The 23,803-nt window shown below is 41.1% G+C and overlaps 1 protein-coding gene across 1 annotated transcript in view; it reads left to right on the top strand.

The window, feature by feature from the left end:
- Nucleotides 1–2,218: 2,218 nt before the first annotated feature.
- LOC311143688 (G protein-activated inward rectifier potassium channel 1-like) overlaps nucleotides 2,219–23,803 on the top strand; it is a gene marked incomplete at both ends in the record, with an annotated part of 31,474 nt that continues 9,889 nt past the window's right edge. The window contains 3 exon segments of the mRNA XM_084179560.1: nucleotides 2,219–2,263; nucleotides 2,265–3,059; nucleotides 3,763–3,979. Of these exon segments, the coding sequence (XP_084035686.1) occupies nucleotides 2,219–2,263; nucleotides 2,265–3,059; nucleotides 3,763–3,979 (1,057 nt within the window).

Below are 23,803 nucleotides of genomic sequence, written 5' to 3' on the forward strand. Positions count from 1 at the left end.
GACTTTCAGCTCCCTCCAAAGATTTTCTATTGGGTTCAGGTCTGGAGACTGGCTAGGCCACTCCAGGACCTTGAGATGCTTCTTACGGAGCCACTCCTTAGTTGCCCTGGCTGTGTGTTTCGGGTCATTGTCATGCTGGAAGACCCAGCCACGACCCATCTTCAATTCCTGAGGGAAGGAGGTTGTTGGCCAAGATCTCGCGATATATGGTCCCATCCATCCTCCCCTCAATACGGTGCAGTCGTCCTGTCCCCTTTGCAGAAAAGCATCCCCAAAGAATGATGTTTCCACCTCCATGCTTCACTATTGGGATAGTGTTCTTGGGGTTGTACTCATCCTTCTTCTTCCTCCAAACACGGCGAGTGGAGTTTAGACCAAAAAGCTATATTTTTGTCTCATCAGACCACATGACCTTCTCCCATTCCTCCTCTGGATCATCCAGATGGTCATTGGCAAACTTCAGATGGGCCTGGACATGCGCTGGCTTGAGCAGGGGGACCTTGCGTGCGCTGCAGGATTTTAATCCATGACGGCGTAGTGTGTTACCAATGGTTTTCTTTGAGACTGTGGTCCCAGCTCTCTTCAGGTCATTGACCAGGTCCTGCTGTGTAGTTCTGGGCTGATCCCTCACCTTCCTCATGATCATTGATGCCCCACAAGGTGAGATCTTGCATGGAGCCCCAGACTGAGGGTGATTGACCGTCATCTTGAACTTCTTCCATTTTCTAATAATTGCGCCAACAGTTTTTGCCTTCTCACCAAGCTGCTTGCCTATTGTCCTGTAGCCCATCCCAACCTTGTGCAGGTCTACAATTTTATCCCTGATGTCCTTACACAGCTCTCTGGTCTTGGCCATTGTGGAGAGGTTGGAGTCTGTTTGATTGAGTGTGTGGACAGGTGTCTTTTATACAGGTAACGAGTTCAAACAGGTGCAGTTAATACAGGTAATGAGTGGAGAACAGGAGGGCTTCTTAAAGAAAAACTAACAGGTCTGTGAGAGCCGGAATTCTTACTGGTTGGTAGGTGATCAAATACTTATGTCATGCAATAAAATGCAAATGAATTACTTAAAATCATACAATGTGATTTTCTGGATTTTTGTTTTAGATTCTGTCTCTCACAGTTGAAGTGTACCTATGATAAAAATTACAGACCTCTACATGCTTTGTAAAGAGGAAAACCTGCAAAATCGGCAGTGTATCAAATACTTGTTCTCCCCACTCTATATATATATATATATATATATATATATATATATATATATGTAATAATTTCTCAGCTTGAGCCCCCCCCCCCCCCATGCTCTGCTCAAGGTTAAGTCACATGTATTTACTATAAAACCCATTAAAACGCATAGGAGGGGAAGGGAGGGGGTGGGGGCACTCTGCCTGGGGCCTCTGTCTGGGGCCTCCAAATCACCAAGTACGCCCCTGTTTGTAGTACCAGTAGGAAATAGTAAGTGCATCGTTGTATAAGGAACGTGCAGTGCGCAGGAGCCGTGAAGGGGAAAATCGAGAGAAAGAATGAAACAGCTGCTGTCGGATTCTTAATACCTGCGTCCATAACAACATCACAAGACTAATTCCACCAGAAGAGGAAAAGGGGATGCAGCAAATACAGCTTTCAAGCATCATCGGTGAGGGGAACCACATAAGTATGACTGGACAGTAAATTGTTCCCCGAATCCATAATTTTCTATCATATTCCACTGTCATAGAACTGAATGCAGTTCGTATGTGCGCCCGCAGTAGCACAAAGCGGAGGTTCGGGAACCAAATTGTGTCCAACACCAACGCTGAAATCGGATGTACAGTACGTATTGAGCTGTTTCATACTGACCACGGTTTATAATCACAGTTACCAACGATTCATTAATTACCTACAGAATCCTGATTGCTTGATGGGGCATGGAAACAATTTCAACTTTTAACCCAAGGTGTGGACTTCACGGATGAGGAAAGTGTTGCGCCAACCTGCATTGGTCTAATCTGGGAGGGCGATAAGTAATCAGCAGCGACGCACCAAAGAATAATCTGTTCAAACCTGAACTGCAACGGACGCGTTTGGATAGCAGATGATCCTGTGCGTAATTGTTTTTTAGCGGACTACTTTTCGGATGAAGAGCTGTTTGTAGTGATTGAAGTGACATTATTCCTCTCTATTTTCATGGCTTTGGCGTGCAGTTGTACGAACAGTATGTGGAGCGAGGGGACAGCGCATGATTAGTTCGTTACAGAACGCACTTTCCTCGCCTTTTTTTCAAATTCCAAGATATTGGACACAACATTAGGACACTTGCTGCAACTACAACGAAGTCCTGTACAGAAATAGACTTTACATTGAACGCTTCAGATTATTTCTCTCGCTGCTGTCATCGTAGTATGTCTGCACTTCGAAAGAAATTTGGGGACGATTATCAGGTAGTGACCACCTCATCCAGCGGGTCTGGATTCAACCAGCCGGCACCAGAGAAGAAGAAGAAGAGGCAACGCTTTGTGGACAAGAACGGGCGATGTAACGTCCAGCATGGAAACTTGGGTGGTGAAACCAGTAGATACCTTTCCGATTTATTCACCACACTGGTCGATTTGAAATGGCGCTGGAATTTATTCATCTTCATCCTAACATACACGGTGGCATGGCTCTTCATGGCCTTCATGTGGTGGATCATAGCTTACATAAGAGGAGACCTCCATCGAGCCCACGATGACAAGTATACGCCATGCGTTGCCAATGTCTACAACTTTCCCTCAGCGTTTTTATTCTTCATAGAAACGGAAGCCACAATAGGATATGGCTATAGGTATATCACGGACAAATGTCCTGAGGGGATAATTCTCTTTCTTTTCCAGTCAATCCTGGGATCAATCGTTGATGCTTTTTTGATTGGCTGCATGTTCATTAAGATGTCCCAGCCCAAAAAAAGGGCAGAGACTTTGATGTTCAGTGAACATGCAGCTATTTCGATGCGAGATGGAAAACTAACTCTCATGTTCAGAGTCGGCAACCTGCGTAATAGCCATATGGTCTCCGCACAGATCCGCTGCAAATTGCTGAAAGTAAGTGGCACTTCTATGCCTCCATATAGCTCAACAATATTTGTGTATTAAAACTTTACTATTTACTTATTTCAGACGATGTAAGTTATTCGTTGTCTTATTGTTTAATTACGTACAATTAAATATTAAACACGGTTGGAAAAGATAATGAAATACATCGTTATTAGAATTAGGGTATTATTATAAAGTGTATTATTCCCTGCTGATATAATAATACCAGTAGGCGTTTGCTCTTATGTTTTTAGAGCCATTTGTAATAAAATATAGAATAATGGATTTCTAGAGCATAAGATACATGTATGAACAAAAACATTTGCAAATAGGCTTACCAATGTGAATTAAAAACATACAGCTATTAATTCCAGGCAAATTTAGTGGCAATGCTATAATAATGTTTCAATTTTTATGAATCTAAACAGTTTGATTAATAAACCCACAGGCCCATTTGAAGAGAGTTATAGTGGTGGTCACTGGGTTATCACCATCTTAAGACGTGCCTTTCATGTGACTTGATGTGCCTGATTAGCTATAGCCGTCCACATTCGATTTACTAACTCTGTCTATTTACTGATGATTGATCGCTTTGATTGCTCACAAAATGTGGATAGCTGTCAGTATGGCTCACTGGGTTGCAGTAGTTAAACTGTGTCTCTCTTTCTCTCTCTGTCTCTCTTTCAAACTCCATCTATGTACGCTTTCATAGTCTCGTCAGACGCCCGAAGGCGAGTTTCTTCCGCTGGATCAGTTGGAATTGGATGTGGGCTTCAGTACCGGGGCGGACCAGCTCTTCCTCGTCTCACCACTCACGATCTGCCATGTGATTGACACCAAAAGCCCATTCTACGAACTCTCCCAGAGATCCATGCAAACAGATCAGTTTGAAATTGTGGTCATATTGGAAGGAATAGTGGAAACCACTGGTAAGTTATCACAAATACCTTATTTTTCTTTCTTGTAGTATTAGTAAAGACCATAGGTCTAGGCCTATTGCATGTCTATGCCCTGGTATAAAGCAGTGGGCTATGTTTGGCTCAGGCTAGAGTATATGATAGCAAAAATATATTTCTGTTAGTATTAGTGTAATACTATGAGGATGAGTATAAAGTGAATCAGTATAATGTGAAGTTGCAGGGTTTTACTCTGTGGCCCATGTTAACCCAGATGGGCCTCTCCAATGACCGCTGGATGTTAGTGGATGTCATTGATTACATGTTATTGATTTTATGTGGCACAACTGGATAGGTTTATAAATCATATGTTCTGATTTGATTTTTACGTATGCAGTGGAAATGGCAAAAAACGAATTGCAATTTGATGTGCTCAATCTCTTTTGAATTTGGTTGCCCTGTGTCTAGTACAGAAAGTCAACATTGAAAGTGGTCCTTGGTAAGCAATACAACTAAACAAGAATGCTGGTAAATTGAATTATTTTAGAAATAATTGACTCTGTTTTTATGAGATCTCCTAAAACATATTCCAAAGAGTTGCTGTCCAGGGAACAGTATTGCTGTTTTACAATACAAACCTCACACTCTTCTGGGGGTACATTGTAAAGAAAAAATATGGTGATTACAATTGTAAGGCAACCAGCTGCAATAAGATTGTGAGTTTGCTCAACATTTGGGCATATAGCTGAACCAACAAACATTCTCAAATTGAATTATAAGTTCACTCAATTTGGAATTTTAGGTTGAGTGAACATACGATTCAATTTGAGAATTTATTCGACCTTGTTTGCTTATTTCCCAGACTGCCTTGCCTTTCGAGTGAATGGTAGTTACCACCCATGATTGTATTTGTTAGCGACAGAGACATGGTTGTTGTATTCAATGGTTTTCAGTACTGTAGCCTTCATCAAGTGAGTGTTTAAGTGAATATGTTATATTTAATATTAAACTCTTTATGACAATACATTACATATATCATAATATTAATCAACCAATCAAAGTACATGCACAAACACAGGTGTTGAAACAAACAATTCAGAAAATCTACCTGCAAGATAGCATGCTGGGAAATATGATAATGATGGGGAAGGTTTTGAGTTGTTTTGAGAAAACATGAATTTGTAATTTAATCAACAACCGTTTTCAAATTCAGCTGACTTCGAGCAGAGTTTGAAAGAGTAAACAGACTTTAGCACATTCGCTCAAATTCTAGTCCTTTTGAAGTCCACTCAACTCGCATAATAGCGCTGGTTAAGCAATTGGTTAAGATGGCTTTTTTACAGTGTTGCCTTCCAAAGGCAAACATGAATTTGTAATTTCACTCAACAACCGTTTTCAAATTCAGCTCACTTCGATTAGAGTTTGTTGAGTAAACAAACTTTAACACATGAGCTCAAATTCTTGTCCTTTTGAAGTCCACTCAACTCACAGATTAACTCTGATTAAGCAATTGGTTAAATTTGCTTTTTTACAGTGTATACTTTGCTTTCCCCAGTGCTTTTTGAAATTGGAAACATTAATTCAACGAGAACAGGAATGCCACATGTGATCATGGTGTGCAGGCATTTTCAAACTGTTCCATTTGAGACGGTTAATAAAAGGGCTTCAGAGAGGGCCTTTAAGATTGTGGAGTGACATAACTTTGTAGCAATCCTGTCTGACGCAGAACAGACCACTGCAGATTTATGTTGATCATGAAAAAGTTTGTACTGTACTGTACGTATGTGGCAGTAGCATACTTTACAAGTCATGCCATTAGATATCCACAAAAAAAGTCAAATTGTATATCAAATCTGAAATATTTTCAGTCCTCAGATTTTATTCAGAATCCCAGCTGTTTTCAATATAGAGTTTTTAAGTGTTGATGAAAAATCTGTAGCAACTGACACAGAACTCATATAGTATATGAACATTTAATTGGACTATTTTATTTATGAGGGCTTACATAGGGATGCTATATAGAAAAAAAGCTGCAGAGAAATGACTGTATGATAAGTCTGACATACTGGAGCTGCCTTTTAAGATTTATCCTAAGAATTAGAAATGTCTACATCTTTTTCTAATGTTTGGATCAGTCAGTCATTATCACAGAATATTCTAGAATGCAGATAAGATTTCTAAAACTTGCACTTTGGAGGTAAAGGTTAACATGCATCATATGCGCTGGGCACAACAGCAAAATTCGACAGCACGTTTTACTATAATTGGATTTTAACATATTTGTTATATTTTCTCAATGTCAATGTAAAATCTAGATAGCGGTGTAATCTTGACTGGGTAAATGCGAACGTACTGTATGTGTGGTATAAGGTTAAAGGACAAGAAAGAGATGACGATGTGAAAACAATATGTGGTTAAAAATGTATGTACAGTGAAAGTCTAATCCTCAGACACTTTCATTTCGGTCCAATGTAACTCTGTTTCCATGGCAACCTCTCCTTGAGCATTCCGGATTGCAGCCCTGCACCTAAACTTTGATTTTATTCCTATTCCTATGGTATGGGAGAAACAATTTTCTATCGCGTTCATAGACAAATCAGCTCTCTCACTCCGAGTGTTTCTTAATTATTAAGCTCATATTCACATAATGAGCTTATCAAATCGTCGTCACACTCGCTCATGATATCATCAACTCAAAGTCAGCCGCACATGGCTTCCCATCTGTTACATTATCAGAGTTTTGAACATAATCACTGTGTGCATGAGACTATTATACAGTGCGTTACAGCCTTATTCTAAAATGGATGAAATTGTTTTTTTCTCTCATCAATCTACACACAATACCCCATCATTTTTAGAAAATTTTGCACATTTATATATTAAAAAACCCCCGAAAATATGACATCGACATAAGTATTCAGACCCTTTACTCAGTACTTTGTTGAAGCATCTTTGGCAGTGATTACAGCCTCGAGTCTTCTTAGATATGACGCTACAAGCTTGGCACACCTGTATTTGGGGAGTTTCTCCCATTCTTCTCTGCAGATCCTCTCAAGCTCTGTTAGGTTGGATGGGGCGCGTTGGATGGGGCGCGTCACTGCACAGCTATTTTCAGGTCTCTCCAGAGATGTTAGATCGGGTTTAAGTCCAGGCTCTGGCTGGGCCACTCAAGGACATTCAGAGACTTGTCCCGAAGCCACTCCTGTGTTGTCTTGGCTGTGTGGTTAGGGTCGTTCTCCTATTGGAAGGTGAACTTTCGCCCCAGTCTGAGGTCCTGAGCATTCTGGAGCAGGTTTACATCAAGGATCTCTCTGTACTTTACTCCATTCATCTTTACCTCGATCCTGACTAGTCTCCCAGTCCCTGCTGCTGAAAAACAACCCCATAACATGATGCTGCCACCACCATGCTTCACCGTAGGGATGGTATTGAATTGGTTTGATTTGATTTGGGATTGGCCAGGTGATGAGCGGTGCCTTGTTTCCTCCAGATGTGATGCTTGGTATTCAGGCCAAAGAGTTCAATCTTGGTTTCATCAGACCAAACAATCTTGTTTCTCATGGTCTGAGAGTCCTTTAGGTGCCTTTTGGCAAACTCCAAGCGGGCTGTCATGTACCTTTTACTGAGGAGTGGCTTCCGTCTGGCCACTCTACTATAAAGGCCTGATTGGTGGAGCGCTGCAGAGATGGTTGTCCTTCTGGAAGGTTCTCCCATCTCCACAGAGAAACTCTGGAGCTCTGTCAGAGTTACCATCGGGTTCTTGGTTACCTCCCTGACCAAGGCCCTTCTCCCCCGATTGCTCAGTTTGGCCGGGCGGCCAGCTCTAGGAAGAGTCTTGGTGGTTCCAAACTTCTCCCATTTAAGAATGATGGAGGCCACTGTGTTCTTGGGGACCTTGAATGCAGCAGACATTTTTTGGTACCCTTTCCCAGATCTGTGCCTCGTCACAATCCTGTCTCGGAGCTCTACGGACAATTCCTTCGACCTCATAGCTTGTTTTTTGCTCTGACATGCACTGTCAACTGTGGGGCCTTATATAGACAGGTGTGTGCCTTTCCAAATCATGTCCAATCAATTGAATTTACCACAGGTGGACTCCAATGAAGCTGTAGAAACGTCAATAATTATCAATAGAAACAGGATGCACCTGAACTCAATTTTCGAGTCTCATAGCAAAGGTTCTGAATACTTATGTAAATAAGGTATTTCTGTTTTTAAATGTAACTTTCACTTTGTCATTATGGGGTGTTATGTGTAGATTGATGAGGATGTTTATTGATTTAATCCATTTTAGAATTAGGGGTCTGAATACTTTCCAAATGCGCTGTATGAGAGTATTATAACAACATATACAACAACAACAACAAGGAGCAAGGCACTTTTCATTGCATTAAAATACCTTTATTATAATGTCATGTTCAATAGAACAAAAAACAAACTCAGACACTTTTCGGCATATCCTTTGTGACGATGAGTACAATGGTCCAAGAATTATAAAATGTTCGTGTAAATATTTGAAATTAATATAACAGATATCATTATTGACTCCAAATGGTTTAGGTTTAGTTAACTGTTGGTTCTACTCAAGAAAAGTAGAATTGAAAGGATTGAGAAACAGTCTGCACTAGGGTTGCAAAATTCCTGTTACTTTCCCAAAATTCCTGGTTTCAGAAATTCCAGGATTTCCTGCTAATTCCATCATAATTCCAGGAATCTTCCAAGCAGGATTTCTGGAGAATCAGGGAATTTTAGGAAAGTTACCAGAATTTTGCAACCCTAGTCTATACACAGCTATTGAGAGTCATCATCATCATCATCATCAACGTCATGCCAGGGAACGCTATACCGAATCACTGAGGTGCAATGAAATTCACTTTGTATATGCAGAAGTGAAATTGCTCAGACTGCAATTTCTTTACCACTCTTCTGTTCGATTGGTACATTAATTATACACTGGAAATCGAACATGCTATTTTGTACTTTACGCCAATTCTGTCTTCATTTGAGATCAGAAACAATGCCATACCTCTTTGATCAGCTCAGTTAAATGATAAAGAGGCTGGGATTTTAATTTCATGGCAAGCTGACTTTGAATGTGTGATAGACTAGAGGAAGAATTCTGTCAGCAACACAGAGTTTCTCCCTGAGAAGTTGTATGGCACTTGATTAACACGACACTTTGCAGTTCTACATTAAAATATATATGAAGCACTTCATTTGAGTTTTGTGTTCACTCATCAATTATGTTTAGAAAAGCATTGGCACATCAGCAGAAAATTAGCTTTGTGAGAGGACTGCTATTTGGCTATCATGTAAATGCTAATGATGATGGGCTATTGGGAACATGCTGTGGCATTTACATGATGCTAAAGAGGCGTTTACAAATATTTTCTGAACAACTCCAGCCGAAAGCTGCAGTGGAACATTTTGTTAGACTATTTTAAAAGAGCAATTCCTCGGGTTGTTGTGTGGCAAGCTGACTTTGCACCATCACTATCTAAATATTTTTCTGGTTTTGAATATTTTATACAATATTTTGTGATGACTTGGCCTGCCCAACATTTACCAACATAAACCATCACTCTTGATTTTGTTATAAAAATAGAGTCATTTCTGGTACAGCAGATTGTAGGGTACTCCACAATTATGGAAAATCACTGAAAAGGAGAAAGTTTTGCTGTGTCAAGTGAAGCTCTTGAGTAGTACAGCGGTAGTGCCTGTGGAGGAGAGCTGGAGGAAGTCCTCTGGTCTTTCATTAATGCCTCCCAAATGACACCCTATTCCCTATGTAGGGCCTATATGGCTTCTGTCAAAAGTAGTGCACTACATAGGGAAGAGGGTGCCATTTGGGACACAGCCCATAACTAGTTAGCTGTGCATTGACGTGGCTTGTTTTCTTTGCTTCCTCTCTGCCCCCTCCATGGCAGCCCCAAGCCTTTTTCACGATTCACTGGTATTGGAGAACAAATTTCATCTTCCTTGTTATTGTGTTTCTGCTGTTTGTTCATGCTAAGACGTGTGTGGGTGGCACGAGCCTGTTGTGAATTGATTTAAAGTGCACTTGATGCCGAGTGGCGCAGTGGTCTAAGGCACTGCATCACTGTGCTAGCTGTGCCACTAGAGATCCTGGTTTGAATCCAGGCTCTGTCGTAGCCGGCCGCGACCGGGAGACCCATGGGTTGGCGCACAATTCGTCCAGGGTAGGGGAGGGAATGGCCGGCAGGGATGTAGCTCAGTTGGTAGAGCATGGTGTTTGCAACGCCAGGGTTGTGGGTTCAATTCCCATGGGGGGCCAGTATGAAAAATAAAAAAATTATGTATGCACTCACTCTGGATAAGAGCGTCTGCTAAATGACTAAAATGTAAATGTAATGTTTATTCATATGTATCTGTGAGCATATAAATACAGTATGTCTGGCTTGTGGACATTCTAGCATTGGATAAAGAAAGTGTTTTAGAGTTACACATAATCTCACAGTTTGGCTTATCCTATCCTAAATATTTTATATTATAATGCATTTGATATGGAAACCTTAGGAACTGTGTTTTTACCATGTTTCAATGTAAATCATTATTTATGAGCTTCTTGAATTATATTGCTGTACTTTCAATGGATTCTCCCATCTTTGGCTAAGTGTTGAATATTGAACATAAATGCTGCATATTGGACAAGAAGTATGGAAAATGTAAACTTGTAATGCATAACTAAGACAGAGCGTGTTTAAATATAGCTTTCTCATCTGAGATTTGGGATTTGAGGTAGGGGTTTGAGGTAGGGATTTGAGGTAGGGATTTGAGGTAGGGATTTGAGGTAGGGATTTGAGGTAGGGATTTGAAGTAGGTGCTGCAGCTTACAGATGAGCTTTAGGGGAGAATAATTAACATTTGATTAACAACAGGAGAGGAGAAAAGAGGAGAAAGGAGTTTTTTGGCCTAAAAGCAAACAATTTTGAGTCATTGTGTGTCTCTTTTCAATTCTATTTTAATTGTTGTAATTAGTGATACATATTATACACAACCTTCACATACTGTATTATGAATACTAGTGTCCATTTTAATATTGAAACTAAAATAAGCAAAGAGGAGTTTGTCTTACACAAAGAGTAGCAGCAGCATAATACATTCAGACAAATTGATATATATATATATATATATATATATACAATGTAGCAGATTAGCTGAGCAGTCCGAGGCATGCGTTGGTCTGTGTTTTATCATTCAATGCAGAAATAGAAAAGGAAACGCATAGCTCTCTGCTTAAACAGGTATAACGGCATAAGATAAATGATTCTCTCCAGCTTAGGGACTACAGCTTGTGTGTGGTGTCAGGGGTGGCATAGTCTAGGTAAATAGTAGCAGAATGGAGCTCGTGATAAGGTACAGCTGGGAAAGGATAGACAGGCCCCTGGAGAAAGTGACCATAATTCATTGTAAATAATTACACTCAGAGCGTGTCCCGTGCTGCTCCCCGCTCTCCATTCAGCCCGCACTCCAGCACTCTGCAGTTTCAAAGGGTTAATGTGGGTTCAGCCGAGGAAGTCAGCCCTCTGAGCAAGTGAGAGCAGGAGTCTCCAATTAAATCTAATGTGCCCAGGATCAGAGCACGGGCAGAGTCACGGCTCTCCCCACGGAGAGGAACCTGTGTCGCCAGGGCGCTCTGATGAGACACATATTTAATAGCTTCCTATTCTCTAGTGAGTTAGTGTTTTTCATTCATTTGTTTCATTAAACTTAATTAACGGTTGCTTTTTCGCTACACGCCTCACGCATTTCATTGCATTTAGCAGCCGCGTTGCAGCTTTGTGTTTTTAATTTAATGTTAATTGTGATTTAGTGACCAAATGTAGTGCTGGAATAGTTTTTTCTCAGTTTATACACACCATAAACAAATGGTATAGTGCCAAATAAGGGTTCTTTGGCTTGTAACGATAGCGGAACCTTTTTTGGTGCTATGTGGGACAATTTTTTGAAGGTTCTATAAAGAAGGTTATTAATGAAACCTGTATGGTGCTATAAAGAACCATTTCCTAAGGTTCTATGAAGAACCATTAAAAAAAGGTTCTACTGTATATAGTCCCAGTCAGTATTCACGTAATAATGATGAATTCCCCTTGACCACGCCCACAGATGTGGGAAAAAGCAATATTCTTTCCTATTGACGCCCATTGTAAAAGAGGCAAGTTCGTCGTTGGTTTTTTGTTATACAGAAATAACAAAACATGCCAAAAAGCTGCTGTGTTGTTCAATGTACATGTAGTCAGATCAAAAATCCCAACCTATGATTCGCAATGCTTTCATGTAGGGAAATAGAGCCTGTGAGAAGGGCCCTGTGGCTTCAGGCTATTCGGTATGGGAGAGTGGGAAATGTGGGGATGCGGTGTCCAAGTAGGGTATACGTAGCTATGTGTGTGGAAAAAATTTAATCACAGGTAAGACGCTTAACTTCTTTAGTACAGTCCGTTTGTAACTTCACTCACTACTTGTAGCTGTATAGTCCATTTGTTTGTGTTGTTGGTCTTGGCTAGCTTAATGTTCCGGTCGGTAGCTAGCTAGCACTCAGTCACGTGGCTGCTAGCACTGTCATGAAAAGGGGCATGAGGGAAGCCCTACAATATTATGTTTATCTAAGGAGTGAGAATGCTAGGGAGCAGGGCAATGTTGAAAAGTAATCTTTAGACATGTTTTACTTTTCTTAAATGTCATTTTGTAATTGACTAAAACAAGTAGACAACAAGAAAATTGCATTTGAAAAAGGTCAAGTTTTTGCTGTGAGCCAATGAGGTAACCACAGGTTGTTTTCCCCAAAGGCGGGCAGGGTCATAACATTCTATCTAAAACCGACTGGTTCTATAGCACCAAAAAAAATGGTTCCACTCTGGTTCAAACCTTTTGGGACCTATATAGAACCCTTTTTTATTTTTTTATTTTAAATAGATTGGATTGACATTCTCACTCAGGGTTGCACAAAAGAGCTGTGAGCAAACCACACCCCAAAATATTATAATGAGCCACCACCCCTAGATTTTAATTATCACTAAAAGAGCAAAGAACCCTTTTTGGAACTGCAAAGAACCATTGAAGGGCTCAACGGGTTCTTTGGGTCAGTATGGTTCCACATAGAACCATCACCCTTCCCAAAGAATCATTGAGGAACCCTTATTTGTTAGTGTGTAGTATAGCACATGCACTCTGTAGTGCACGTCTCATGTTGGATTTATTGTGCTAAGAGTTCAGCTCAGTTCAGATACTTACTGTAATAGACCAAATCTAGATTGTGTTGAATTCCTGATGCACATGACCAGTTTGCGTTAAAAGAGACGCCCACTCAGTGACAGCTTGCTTTGTCTAAAGTCCCACTGTGAGAGAAAGTGTTGATTCAGACAACACACTAGAGATCTTTACATTTCCTGACTATATAGTAATTTCACCAGGGATGAACTCCACATAATGGACATTTTGTTGAACAAGTTATGACATGGAGTATTCATTATCCCCTTCAGATGAACTGTGTTTGCTTCCCAAGGGGAAACAACTTAATTGTATCTTTGGGGATTTGTCAGGTCTCAGTTGGACTGTAATAAATCATGTGAGGGAGGAAGGGGTGTGGCGGTGGCAGACCTGGGCTGAACTCATTTGGTGACGCCACTACATCCAAGATAACGGGTAATGGTCAGGCCATGATGTGGAGAACAGAGTCGTCGTCACGCTACTTAGAGTTGGAAATAATTGGCTCTTTGTCTCCAAGGACTTGCATGTGTTTTGGACTTAATATGCAAGTCTAATACGAATGTATTGTGTATAGTAGTATTGCAAATGTTACTGTATATAGTGCCTATATAAAGGGTCACTTAGATTGTTGATCGTGGTATCATGTTGCCACTTTCGCCATCCAGAACTAAAAGGAACCAGACAAGGATCTTGGTTATATTAAATAATCAATAAGGAAGGATGGGTAGCCTAGAGCTTGGTCAAAACTGACTGAAGATGGTGGCTCCTCATTAACTGTCTGTTATCGTCAAGTGATAAAGGTTGTGCTCTTACAGGTTGTGCTCTCGCTTCTAGCGAGACAATCCTTGGGGGATGTCTGCTTTCTATTTCTGTCTTATTGACATGCTGTAGGGTATTGGACCTCACTCATCCCATAGTAAGAAAACACAAGCATAACTGAATATGCAATATCCCTTTTTGAACGGCTCCCTGCTAGGGTTGAATAGCGGGAACTAGGTTACTGAGATTTACAGAGATTTCCCGCCCAAACCCACTCCCTTGTCCATTTTGTTATCCTACGTCTCTTTATAGCAGCTTTTTGCCCCTCCTCCTCATCTCCTATTCCTCACCCACCATCACCACCATATCCTTGATAATGTCAGTTTCCCCCCCCCCCCTGCTTGTTAGTGGTCTTGCTGTTGTGTACAGCCTTATGTTCCTGTGCCTGGTCTGTCACCTCACCCTGTGTAGAGGCTTGGCAGGCTATGGCAATCTCCTCTCTCTCACACACACAGCCCCTGCTCTGCTCTGCCCCGCTCTGCTCTGCTCTGTCTACCTCCACACTGATGTTATTGCCTGAGCATTTTGGCTCCCTCAACACCCATCCCCCATAGCAGTACATTTCAACACCATTTTATTCTCAGCCAGTGAATTTCCTTCTCTGTGTTTTTCTTGCACACATTTTGCCTACTGCATGTTGTACAGCATATGTGGACTAAATATCAGAGCTGAAAGCTCAAGATGCAACCTTAACAAATTGATTAAATACTAAAACAGTATTACAGCTGAGAGATTTAGATTAATCTACGAAGAATGAAAGAGGAAAAAGCAGGTCCCTAAAAGCTACAGGTTTTTTTCGCAGCATACAGTATCTTTTGATGATGGTCACCATAGAAACACATTTCTTAGATATTGGAGTTGTGCCCATAATAGATGTATCTGTTTCAAAATTAGATTAATTTTTTCAGCCTCTAATAGTCACAATGTGTTGTGTCCTTTTAGGCGTTTTGTTGAAAAAGGTGACCATTCAGTTGTTAGGAACCCAAAGTACTGTCCTCAGCACAGTTTTATTACTGTATATCCTGTGAATTCAACTGTTCCTTCTCCATTAAAAGACAGGTAGCAGATTATGGACTCTATCAGATGTGTATGTAGTTGGTGCCATGTGTGTTCTAATTATTTGTTAGTTTACAAGTATACAATTTATACTCCCCGCATATAAAATCCACGAAGACTGATGGAAAGGCCCAAATGCAAGATCGTAATTTCTATGACTCACACATATAGCCTGCAGCCTACTGTACATGGTAAACTGGTGCCCACTGAGTGGCACGTCACTTTTTAGTATGGAAAATGACTGTGACACTGACATCATTGATCGTAAATGTTATTTGTGTAATGACAATGAATAGTGAAATAGAAAATAAACTGCAATTTGCTAAAATTATTGTGACTGTGCTTTCAATATAGCTAACCTTCGATGGTCCAGCTAACATACGCTAGCTTTAAGCTATTGTGATTGCTGACAAACTAAATAGAAACAGACACTTATAGCTAAAGTACACTGAACAAAAATACAAACGCACCATGTAAAGTGTTGGTCCCATGTTTCATGAGCTGAAACAAAAAATCCCAGAGATTTTCCATATGCACAAAAAGCTTATTTCTCTCAAATTTTGTATACAAATTTGTTTACTTCCCTGTTAGTGAGCATTTCTCCTTTGCCAAGATAATCCATCCACCTGACAGGTTTGGCATATCAAGAAGCTGATTAAACAGCATGATCATTACACAGGTGCATCTTGTTCTGGGGACAATAAAAGGCCACTTAAAATGTGCAGTTTTGTCACACAACACAATGCCACAGCTGTCTCAAGTTTTGAGGGAGCGTGCAATTGGCATGCTGACTGCAGGAATGTCCTCCAGAGCTGTTTCCAGAGAATTTAATGTTAATTTCTCCACCATAAATTGCCTCAAACGTCGTTTTAGAGAATTTGGCAGTACGGGGGGGACTAACGGAAGATAGAGGCGTACCTGTGCTAATTAGCTATCTGCGTCTCCGAACACCTGTGTGTAAATGGAAGATGGATGCCATGAGCGTGTTGTCACTGAAAAAGACTGTTAGCATAGAGGTAGCAAGCTAGCTCTTTCACTTTCCCGGTTCACTTCCATGCTCACTGAAGCCCATTATAATGCTCGGTACTTCTGCTGCTTGAGATGTCACGTTGATGGTAGGGACAGCATCCACTTTGAGAAGCAACTTCTTGCTGAAGCCCTCCTTCCATTGTTGATAGCAATATATATATATTTATTTTTATTTAACCTTTATTTAACTAGGCAAGTCAGTTAAGAACAAATTCTTATTTACAATGACGGCCTACACCGGCCAAACCCGGACGACCCTGGGCCAATTGTGCGCCGCCCTATGGGACTCCCAATCACGGCCGGTTGTGATACAGCCTGGAATCGAACCAAGGGGTCTGTAGTGATGCCTCAAGCACTGAGATGCAGTGCCTTAGACCGCTGCGCCAGTCGGGAGCCCATAGAAGTTCTCAGTGATTAAATGTGTCTGCAGACTGCCGATTGACGAGTAGACGCCCAATTCGTCCGCCTCATTCTCACAAACGTATCCCTCTTTATAAAAAGTTTTTATTGCGTTGCCAAAAACGGCACTAAACTATAAACTTCACTAAACACTAAATCTTTGGTAAAAAGGATGATGAATAAAAACTGTCTTTACGTGTACGGAGAAACCCAGAAGTTTTCAAACTAATTATGCGTTCGAAACCAAGTGGGAGGTGGGAATTTACCAGTTGTGATGTCGTAAATACCAGTTGGATGCATTCACTTGCTTTGAACAAGTTGAGAAACTATGATTGGCTAATGGCCAACAAGCTGTGTAAACCGTAAACTAAAAGTACAGCTATCATGCTTGTAAACAAATGATAGTGTTCAGAAACCATCGCAAACCGATACTTCCTCAATTCCTGACTTGGAAGACAATTTCTAAATTCAAACGAACCGCCTGCAGCTAGACATGGAAGTTTAGAAGATGTGTTGTCTTCCAAGTGGGGAATTGAGGAAGTATTGGCAAGTAACGCTTGGTTGAAAATTCTGCGTGCTATGCTTTAAACTACCTACTGTGTAACAGCATTCACATATCACCACAGTTCCAAAGTGTAGCTAAGGGTGAGCATGGACTTGTATTTCCCCAGTGTGTGACACAGACCGCGGGGCGTTATGGGATTGTTTCCGAAGTTAAGCGCTGCAAACCCAACTTTAAGAACAACATTACAATATTATAAAAATGGATTTAATAGTTTGTAAACATTTGGGAATGTTTTCTTGGGGTGATCTAAGTTACTATTATATGTGTTTCTGGCATTGAGAATAGGTGCTACACTCTCTTTAAAGGGGGCATCTATTGGATGCTTATTCACTCTCTGTCGGTTTTCCTCTCCATGCTGCTCTATCTTAGTGCATCTCTTTAATAAAAAAGTAGTCAAGCAGGGATTTATTCTTCTGCTTTTCAGCAACAACCTTCAACATGATGAATTGGTATTTACTTGTTGTTGCTAATCATTTTTTTAATTATTAAAGCATTCATATGTTAATGTGATTCATCAGCGAAATAATCTGAACAGTGCTTCGATTCAAGGATAAGAGGGTTGAGTCGTGATTCTCTGTATTCACGGTCCAGATTCCCATTCTTGCTTCTGCTAGCGTTTTTCTCACACATAACACTTCAGTTGCCTCTAAAGCTATGATACTATGTCAGGGGACTGTGCTGACAGCCATATACTGTTGCGTGAGGGTGGGTGGATGAGTGTGTGTGTGTGTGTGTTGTGTGTGTGTGTGTGTGTGTGTTGTGTGTGTGCGGCTGTGTGCTTGCGTGCATGCGTGTGTGTGTTTGTGAGAGGATGTCTTACATCTGCAGATCCTTGTCTGTGAGAGAATTTAGAGGTCTCCTTACGCCCACCTTTCTCTCAGTGACTTGGGCTGTGGGAGTCGAAGTGCATAAAAATGCTAATCTGAATAACAAACAATCCTCTATTTGCATAAATATGTCAATTCTTAGCACCATTTGCATTTCACCGTTTCCCTCCAAAATGCAGGTTGTTGTGGGTGTTTTGTAAAAGCACTTTTTTTGTGTAAGAACTGGATAGAATGAAACAGGTATATATCTACAGCCACGATGCAGAACTCTGGTCCTTGAGGTCTGGGGACAATGGAGTTGTGCACCCTAATCTCCAGCATATGACTGAGCCATGCAGCAAACAGATATGATCCTCAGCTCCTGTGGCTTCTATATACTGGATAAGCTTATGTTAGAGACTCTCTGCACCATGAATGCCAGTAAGCTTAGTGAGCCACCATCAAGCAGAAACTACTGGCAAGCTTTCTCCTAGTTCACTTTCCATTCTCGGCACCCATGAATCCATTTTATCTCCTTGTCACTTTAGTGACTTGGCTGCTGTTCAACTTTTGTTATTTGACAAAAGCTTGCTCAGTGTTATCCAGCAGGACTGCATCTATTCACTCAGACACTTTGATAGACTCCCAAACACACAACCTCAGAGAGATCAACATCCTCTGCCCTTAATACTCTCTCAATGGCAACACATTTTTGAATCAGAAATATATTGTATATTCAATTTGAAGAGCAACATTCCTCTGGCTTTTTTGTAGATTTACCAATTGGAAAAAGAAGGGAGTTTGAGTGTTTAAAAAAAATATCTTAGATATGAAAACAGTATTGTGTTTTGCAGGGCTTTTCACGTTTCAATCCTGTCTAGGATTAAAACAGTCCCTGGAATTATAACCCTCTAATTTCACCATCTAATTAAAGGTCAATATTCTTTACATCTTTTAATAATCTTGCAGTAACATTGATGGTGCCACATCCAATTTAAACAAAGAAGGCATGACTGGGGTAGGTGTAGCTGGGTTTCTCAACTCCACACTATGTACATCTCGGGGGAGTTGGGTTGAGACGACTGGGGGCGGAGTGCACCTCCGACTACATCGAGTCGCTGCCAGTCCATACGAGGAAACAGTAGGTAGTTGTATTTGACAAATGTTTTATTAAAAAGTGTTGATTTCAGCAAACAAAGGAAGGCACGCATCTATGGATGACAAACATAGGTACACGGCATGGGTTTAACAATTTACATTTTTCCAAGTATCGACTGACAGCGACTCGATGTAGTAGGAGGTTCAGTCCGCCCAAAGTCGTCTCCTTTCAACTCCGTTGATGTGATGTACATTGTGGAGTTGAGAAAAACCAAATAGCCTTAATATGGTGTGTTTATGCTTACGTATCGTTGGTAGATTTGATTTCCATAGAAACACACAGTTCCATGCAGGTATGGCGATTACGTAAGGTTTTATTAAAATAAAAACAACCACACCTGTTTTTATATGCAGCTGTAGCACAATTTCTGATATTTTTCTTGTCATTGTTACAATAGCTTTTCTTACTCTCGTAAGCTCACAATAAAGCTGTTCTGCAGTGTTTAATTGTACTCATATCGTACTTTTTCCCAATGGAAGGGAAATCACAGAGCAGCCTCTTCACTGAGATTGTTGATGGCTTTTAGTATATGGATGCAGGAAGGTACCTACTTACACAACACCAATCTACCTTCTTGTAATACTGTCGATGGTGCTCTTCCAAAATAGCTGGGCTCTCCTCCAATATGAAGCCGCTCAATAGGATGCAGGTCAGAAAACAGAGAGTTACCCAACAGTGAATCATCACAAGTTTGATTATCTGATCTCAGATGAGCAATGATATTATCCTTATTATGTGCCAATCACTATAGATTACTGAATATTATTATGTAACAAAATTAATGGAGGAAACATAATTATTTATTTGTGGCTTCAATAACTCCTGTCACACCCTCCGGACCAGTTCCGTTGAACTTTATCACAATATTTTAATATCCTCTACTGATTATGTTCCATTAAGTGGTGTGTTATATTGACTTTTAATATGTTCTGTGTCTCTGGCAGTTTTTGGGATGTGACTTTCTGCTTACAGTGTTGTTGACTAATATAACAGAGAGGCTCAGTTGGTAGAGCATGGCGCTTCCTATGCCAGGGTCGTGGGTTCAATTCCCGCTGGGACCACCCATACATAAATGGGTGACTCTGATGTAAGTCACTTTGGCTAAAAATGTCTGCTAAATGGCATATATTATTATTATTATATTAGGAGAAAAGTGTCATATCTGGATAACATAGGCAAGCTGTTATTGGTGGTAAAATTATACAGGAATAACTGAGGGTTCAAGCAAAATACCAGTGTAGAAGAAGTGTGCTTTGGCATGTATACACAAATGCTAGAGGGTTGAGCTTATATGTGACCGACCGGCTCGATTCAGTCTTGTGTAGCAAAATTTGAAATTGTGTTTTTTACATTAGATAAAAGTAGAGACTCAGAGGTAGAAAATGGTATATCATTTTGGGAAGTAATTCTGTAACCTCACTTTTGAGAAAATGGCCCTCTGAATGTTTTGGTACTTAAGTGAGAGTTCTTCTTTGTCTACACCCATTCAGCATCGTTCATACCCGATCATTAAGCTTTAGCCCCTCCCATCTCTAAGGATTCACATGAGGCTATGTACTAAACAACCAAAGATGTCAAGACTAAAGGCTGGCTTATACTACGGTTGTGTTTGTAAATTTAATCTGGAGTGCCAGAGTGTGCTCTGGGCGTTCGTAAACTCAGAGCGTTGTCAGATTGGCCATACGTAAATTCGGAACATTTCGCTCTCGGAGCATTCAGAGCGCACTCTGGACACTCTGGACGAAAACTAGGGTTGATCCGAGCGTTCTGACCTAACAACAGCAGTCAAGCACCCAAGCTAACTGGCTAACATTAGCTGGCTAACATTGCTAGCTACAGAGGCTTGTGAAAATATTCACCCACCTTGGCATTTTTCCTATTTTGTTGCCTTACAACCTGGAATTAAAAAGGATTTTTGGGGGGGTTTGTATAATTTCATTTACACAACATGCCTACAACTTTGGAAATGCAAAATATTTTTGGGGCAAAACAAACAAGAAATAAGACAAAAAAACAGAACTTGAGTGTGCATTACTATTCACCTCCCCAAAGTCAATACTTTGTAGAGCCACCTTTTGCAGCAATTACAGCTGCAAGTCTCTTGGGGTATGTCTCTATAAGCTTGGCACATCTAGCCACTGGGATTTTTGCCCATTCTTCAAGGCAAAACTGCTCCAGCTCCTTCAGGTTGGATGGGTTCCACTGGTGTACAGCAATATTTAAGTCATACCACAGATTCTCAATTGGATTAAGGTCTGGGCTTTGACTAGGCCATTCCAAGACATTTAAATGTTTCCCCTTAAACCACTTGAGTGTTGCTTTAGCAGTATGCTTAGGGTCATTGTCCTGCTGGAAGGTGAACCTCCGTCCCAGTCTCAAATCTCTGGAAGACTGAAACAGGTTTCCCTCAAGAATTTCCCTGTATTTAGCACCATCCATCATTCCTTAAATTCTGACCAGTTTCCCAGTCCCTGCCGATGAAAAACATCCCCACAGCATGATGCTGCCACCACCATGCCTCACTGTGGGGATCGTGTTCTCTGGGTGATGAGAGTTGTTGGGTTTGCGCCAGACATAGCGTTTTCCTTGATGGCCAAAAAGCTCAATTTTAGTCTCATCTGACCAGAGTACCTTCTTCCATATGTTTGTGGAGTCTCCCACATGCCTTCTGGCCATTCTTCCGTAAAGCCCAGCTCTGTGGCGTGTACGGCTTAAAGTGGTCCTATGGACAGATACTCCAATCTCTGCTGTGGAGGTTTGCAGCTCCTTCTGGGTTATCTTTGGTCTCTTTGTTGCCCCTCTGATTAATGCCCTCCTTGTCTGGTCCGTGAGTTTTGGTGGGCGGCCCTCTCTTGGCAGGTTTGTTGTGGTGCCATATTCTTTCCATTTTTTAATAATGGATTTAATGGTGCTCCGTGGGATGTTCAAAGTTTCTGATATTTTTTTATAACCCAACCCTGATCTGTATTTCTCCAAAACTTTGTCCCTGACCTGTTTGGAAAGCTCCTTGGTCTTCATGGTGCCGCTTGCTTGGTGGTGCCCCTTGCTTAGTGGTGTTGCAGACTCTGTGGCCTTTCAGAACAGGTGTATATATACTGAGATCATGTGACATTAGATTGCACACAGGTGGACTATATTTAACTAATTATGTGACTTCTGAAGGTAATTGGTTGCACCATATCTTATTTAGGGGCTTCATAGCAAAGAGGGTGAATACATATGCACGCACCACTTTTCCGTTATTTATTTTTTAGAATTTCTTGAAATAAGTTATTTTTTAAATTTCACTTCACCAATTTTGACTATTTTGTGTCCATTACATGAAATCCAAATGAAAATAAATTTAAATTACAGGTTGTAATGCAACAAAATAGGAAAAACGCCAAGGGGAATTAATACTTTTGCAAGGCACTGTACTTCCAGACACAAATGAGAGAACAGCTCACTCTGACCATTTTACTCACCCTAGCAGAGCTGGTTAGGCTGTTTTTATGTTATCCAGATCGTTGGTGACTGCAACTGTGCTGCTGGCAACAATTTAATTAAGCTTTTTTGCCAACGTTTACTGACACAGGCCATATTAAACAGGTGTTTTTGTCAGTTATTCTGCGCTCTTGCACACTCAGAAGAGAGTGCTCTGAATTCGGAGTAGATAGCCAGAGCGAATTTACCAGCTACGTCTCGCGACAGTTGTCGTAGTGACATCGTAGACATTCTATTGAAATAGTTACTTTCGTAATGGAGTCTTTTGTTTAGACATGTAGCTAGCTAGCTAAACAATGAACCATAATCCCAACTCATAACATTACTACCCTGCATGAATCTGCAGGTAGCTAACCAACCAGGTTCAATGTTAGCTAGCTAACATTAGGCTATAACTAGCAATGCAAATGGGTCTGAGATACAAATAATATTACTACACAGATCATACACATAACGTTAGCTAGCTAGCTAGCCAGCCTGCTAACTTTAGCTAGTTAGCTAACAGTACACTTTAACTTTACAGTTACGTTTACATCATTTAGCAGACGCTCTCATCCAGAACGACTTACAAATTGGTGCATTCAACTTATGATAGCCAGTGGGACAACCACTTTTGTACTATTCCAGGTATTCCTTAAAGAGGTAGGGTTTCAAGTGTCTCCGAAAGGTGGTCAGTGACTCCGCTGTCCTGGCGTCGTAGGGGAGCTTGTTCCACCATTGGGGTACCAGAGCAGCGAATAGCTTTGATTGGGCTGAGCGGGAACTGTGCTTCCGTAGAGTTAGGGGGGCTAGCAGGCCAGAGGTGGATGAACGTAGTGCCCTCGTTTGGGTGTAGGGTCTGATCAGAACCTGAAGGTAAGGAGGTGCCATTCCCGTCACAGCTCCGTAGGCAAGCACCATGGTCTTGTAGTAGATGCGAGCCTCAACTGGAAGCCAGTGGAGTGTGCGGAGGAGCGGGGTGACATGAGAGACTTGGGAAGGTTGAACACCAGACGGGCTGCAGCATTCTGGATAAGTTGTAGGGTTAATGGCACAGGCAGGGAACCCAGCCAACAGCGAGTTGCAGTAATCCAGACGGGAGATGACAAGTGCCTGGATTAGGACCTGTGCCGCTTTCTGTGTAAGGTAGGGTCATACTCTGCGACCCTTGAAATGAAAATGACTTTCTGACTAAATTAGAAACGTGTAATATCTGAAAATGTAGCTAGCTAGACTCTCTTACCCGTATATATGGATGGACACTTCTCCATCTCTGTCACGGATGCCATGGTTGCCCTTAGTTTGAAGATGTAATCCAGAGACAGGTGTTTTAC

This window comes from Coregonus lavaretus (assembly GCF_964263955.1).
Source record: "Coregonus lavaretus genome assembly, chromosome: 16".
NCBI classification, from domain to species: Eukaryota; Metazoa; Chordata; class Actinopteri; order Salmoniformes; family Salmonidae; genus Coregonus; species Coregonus lavaretus.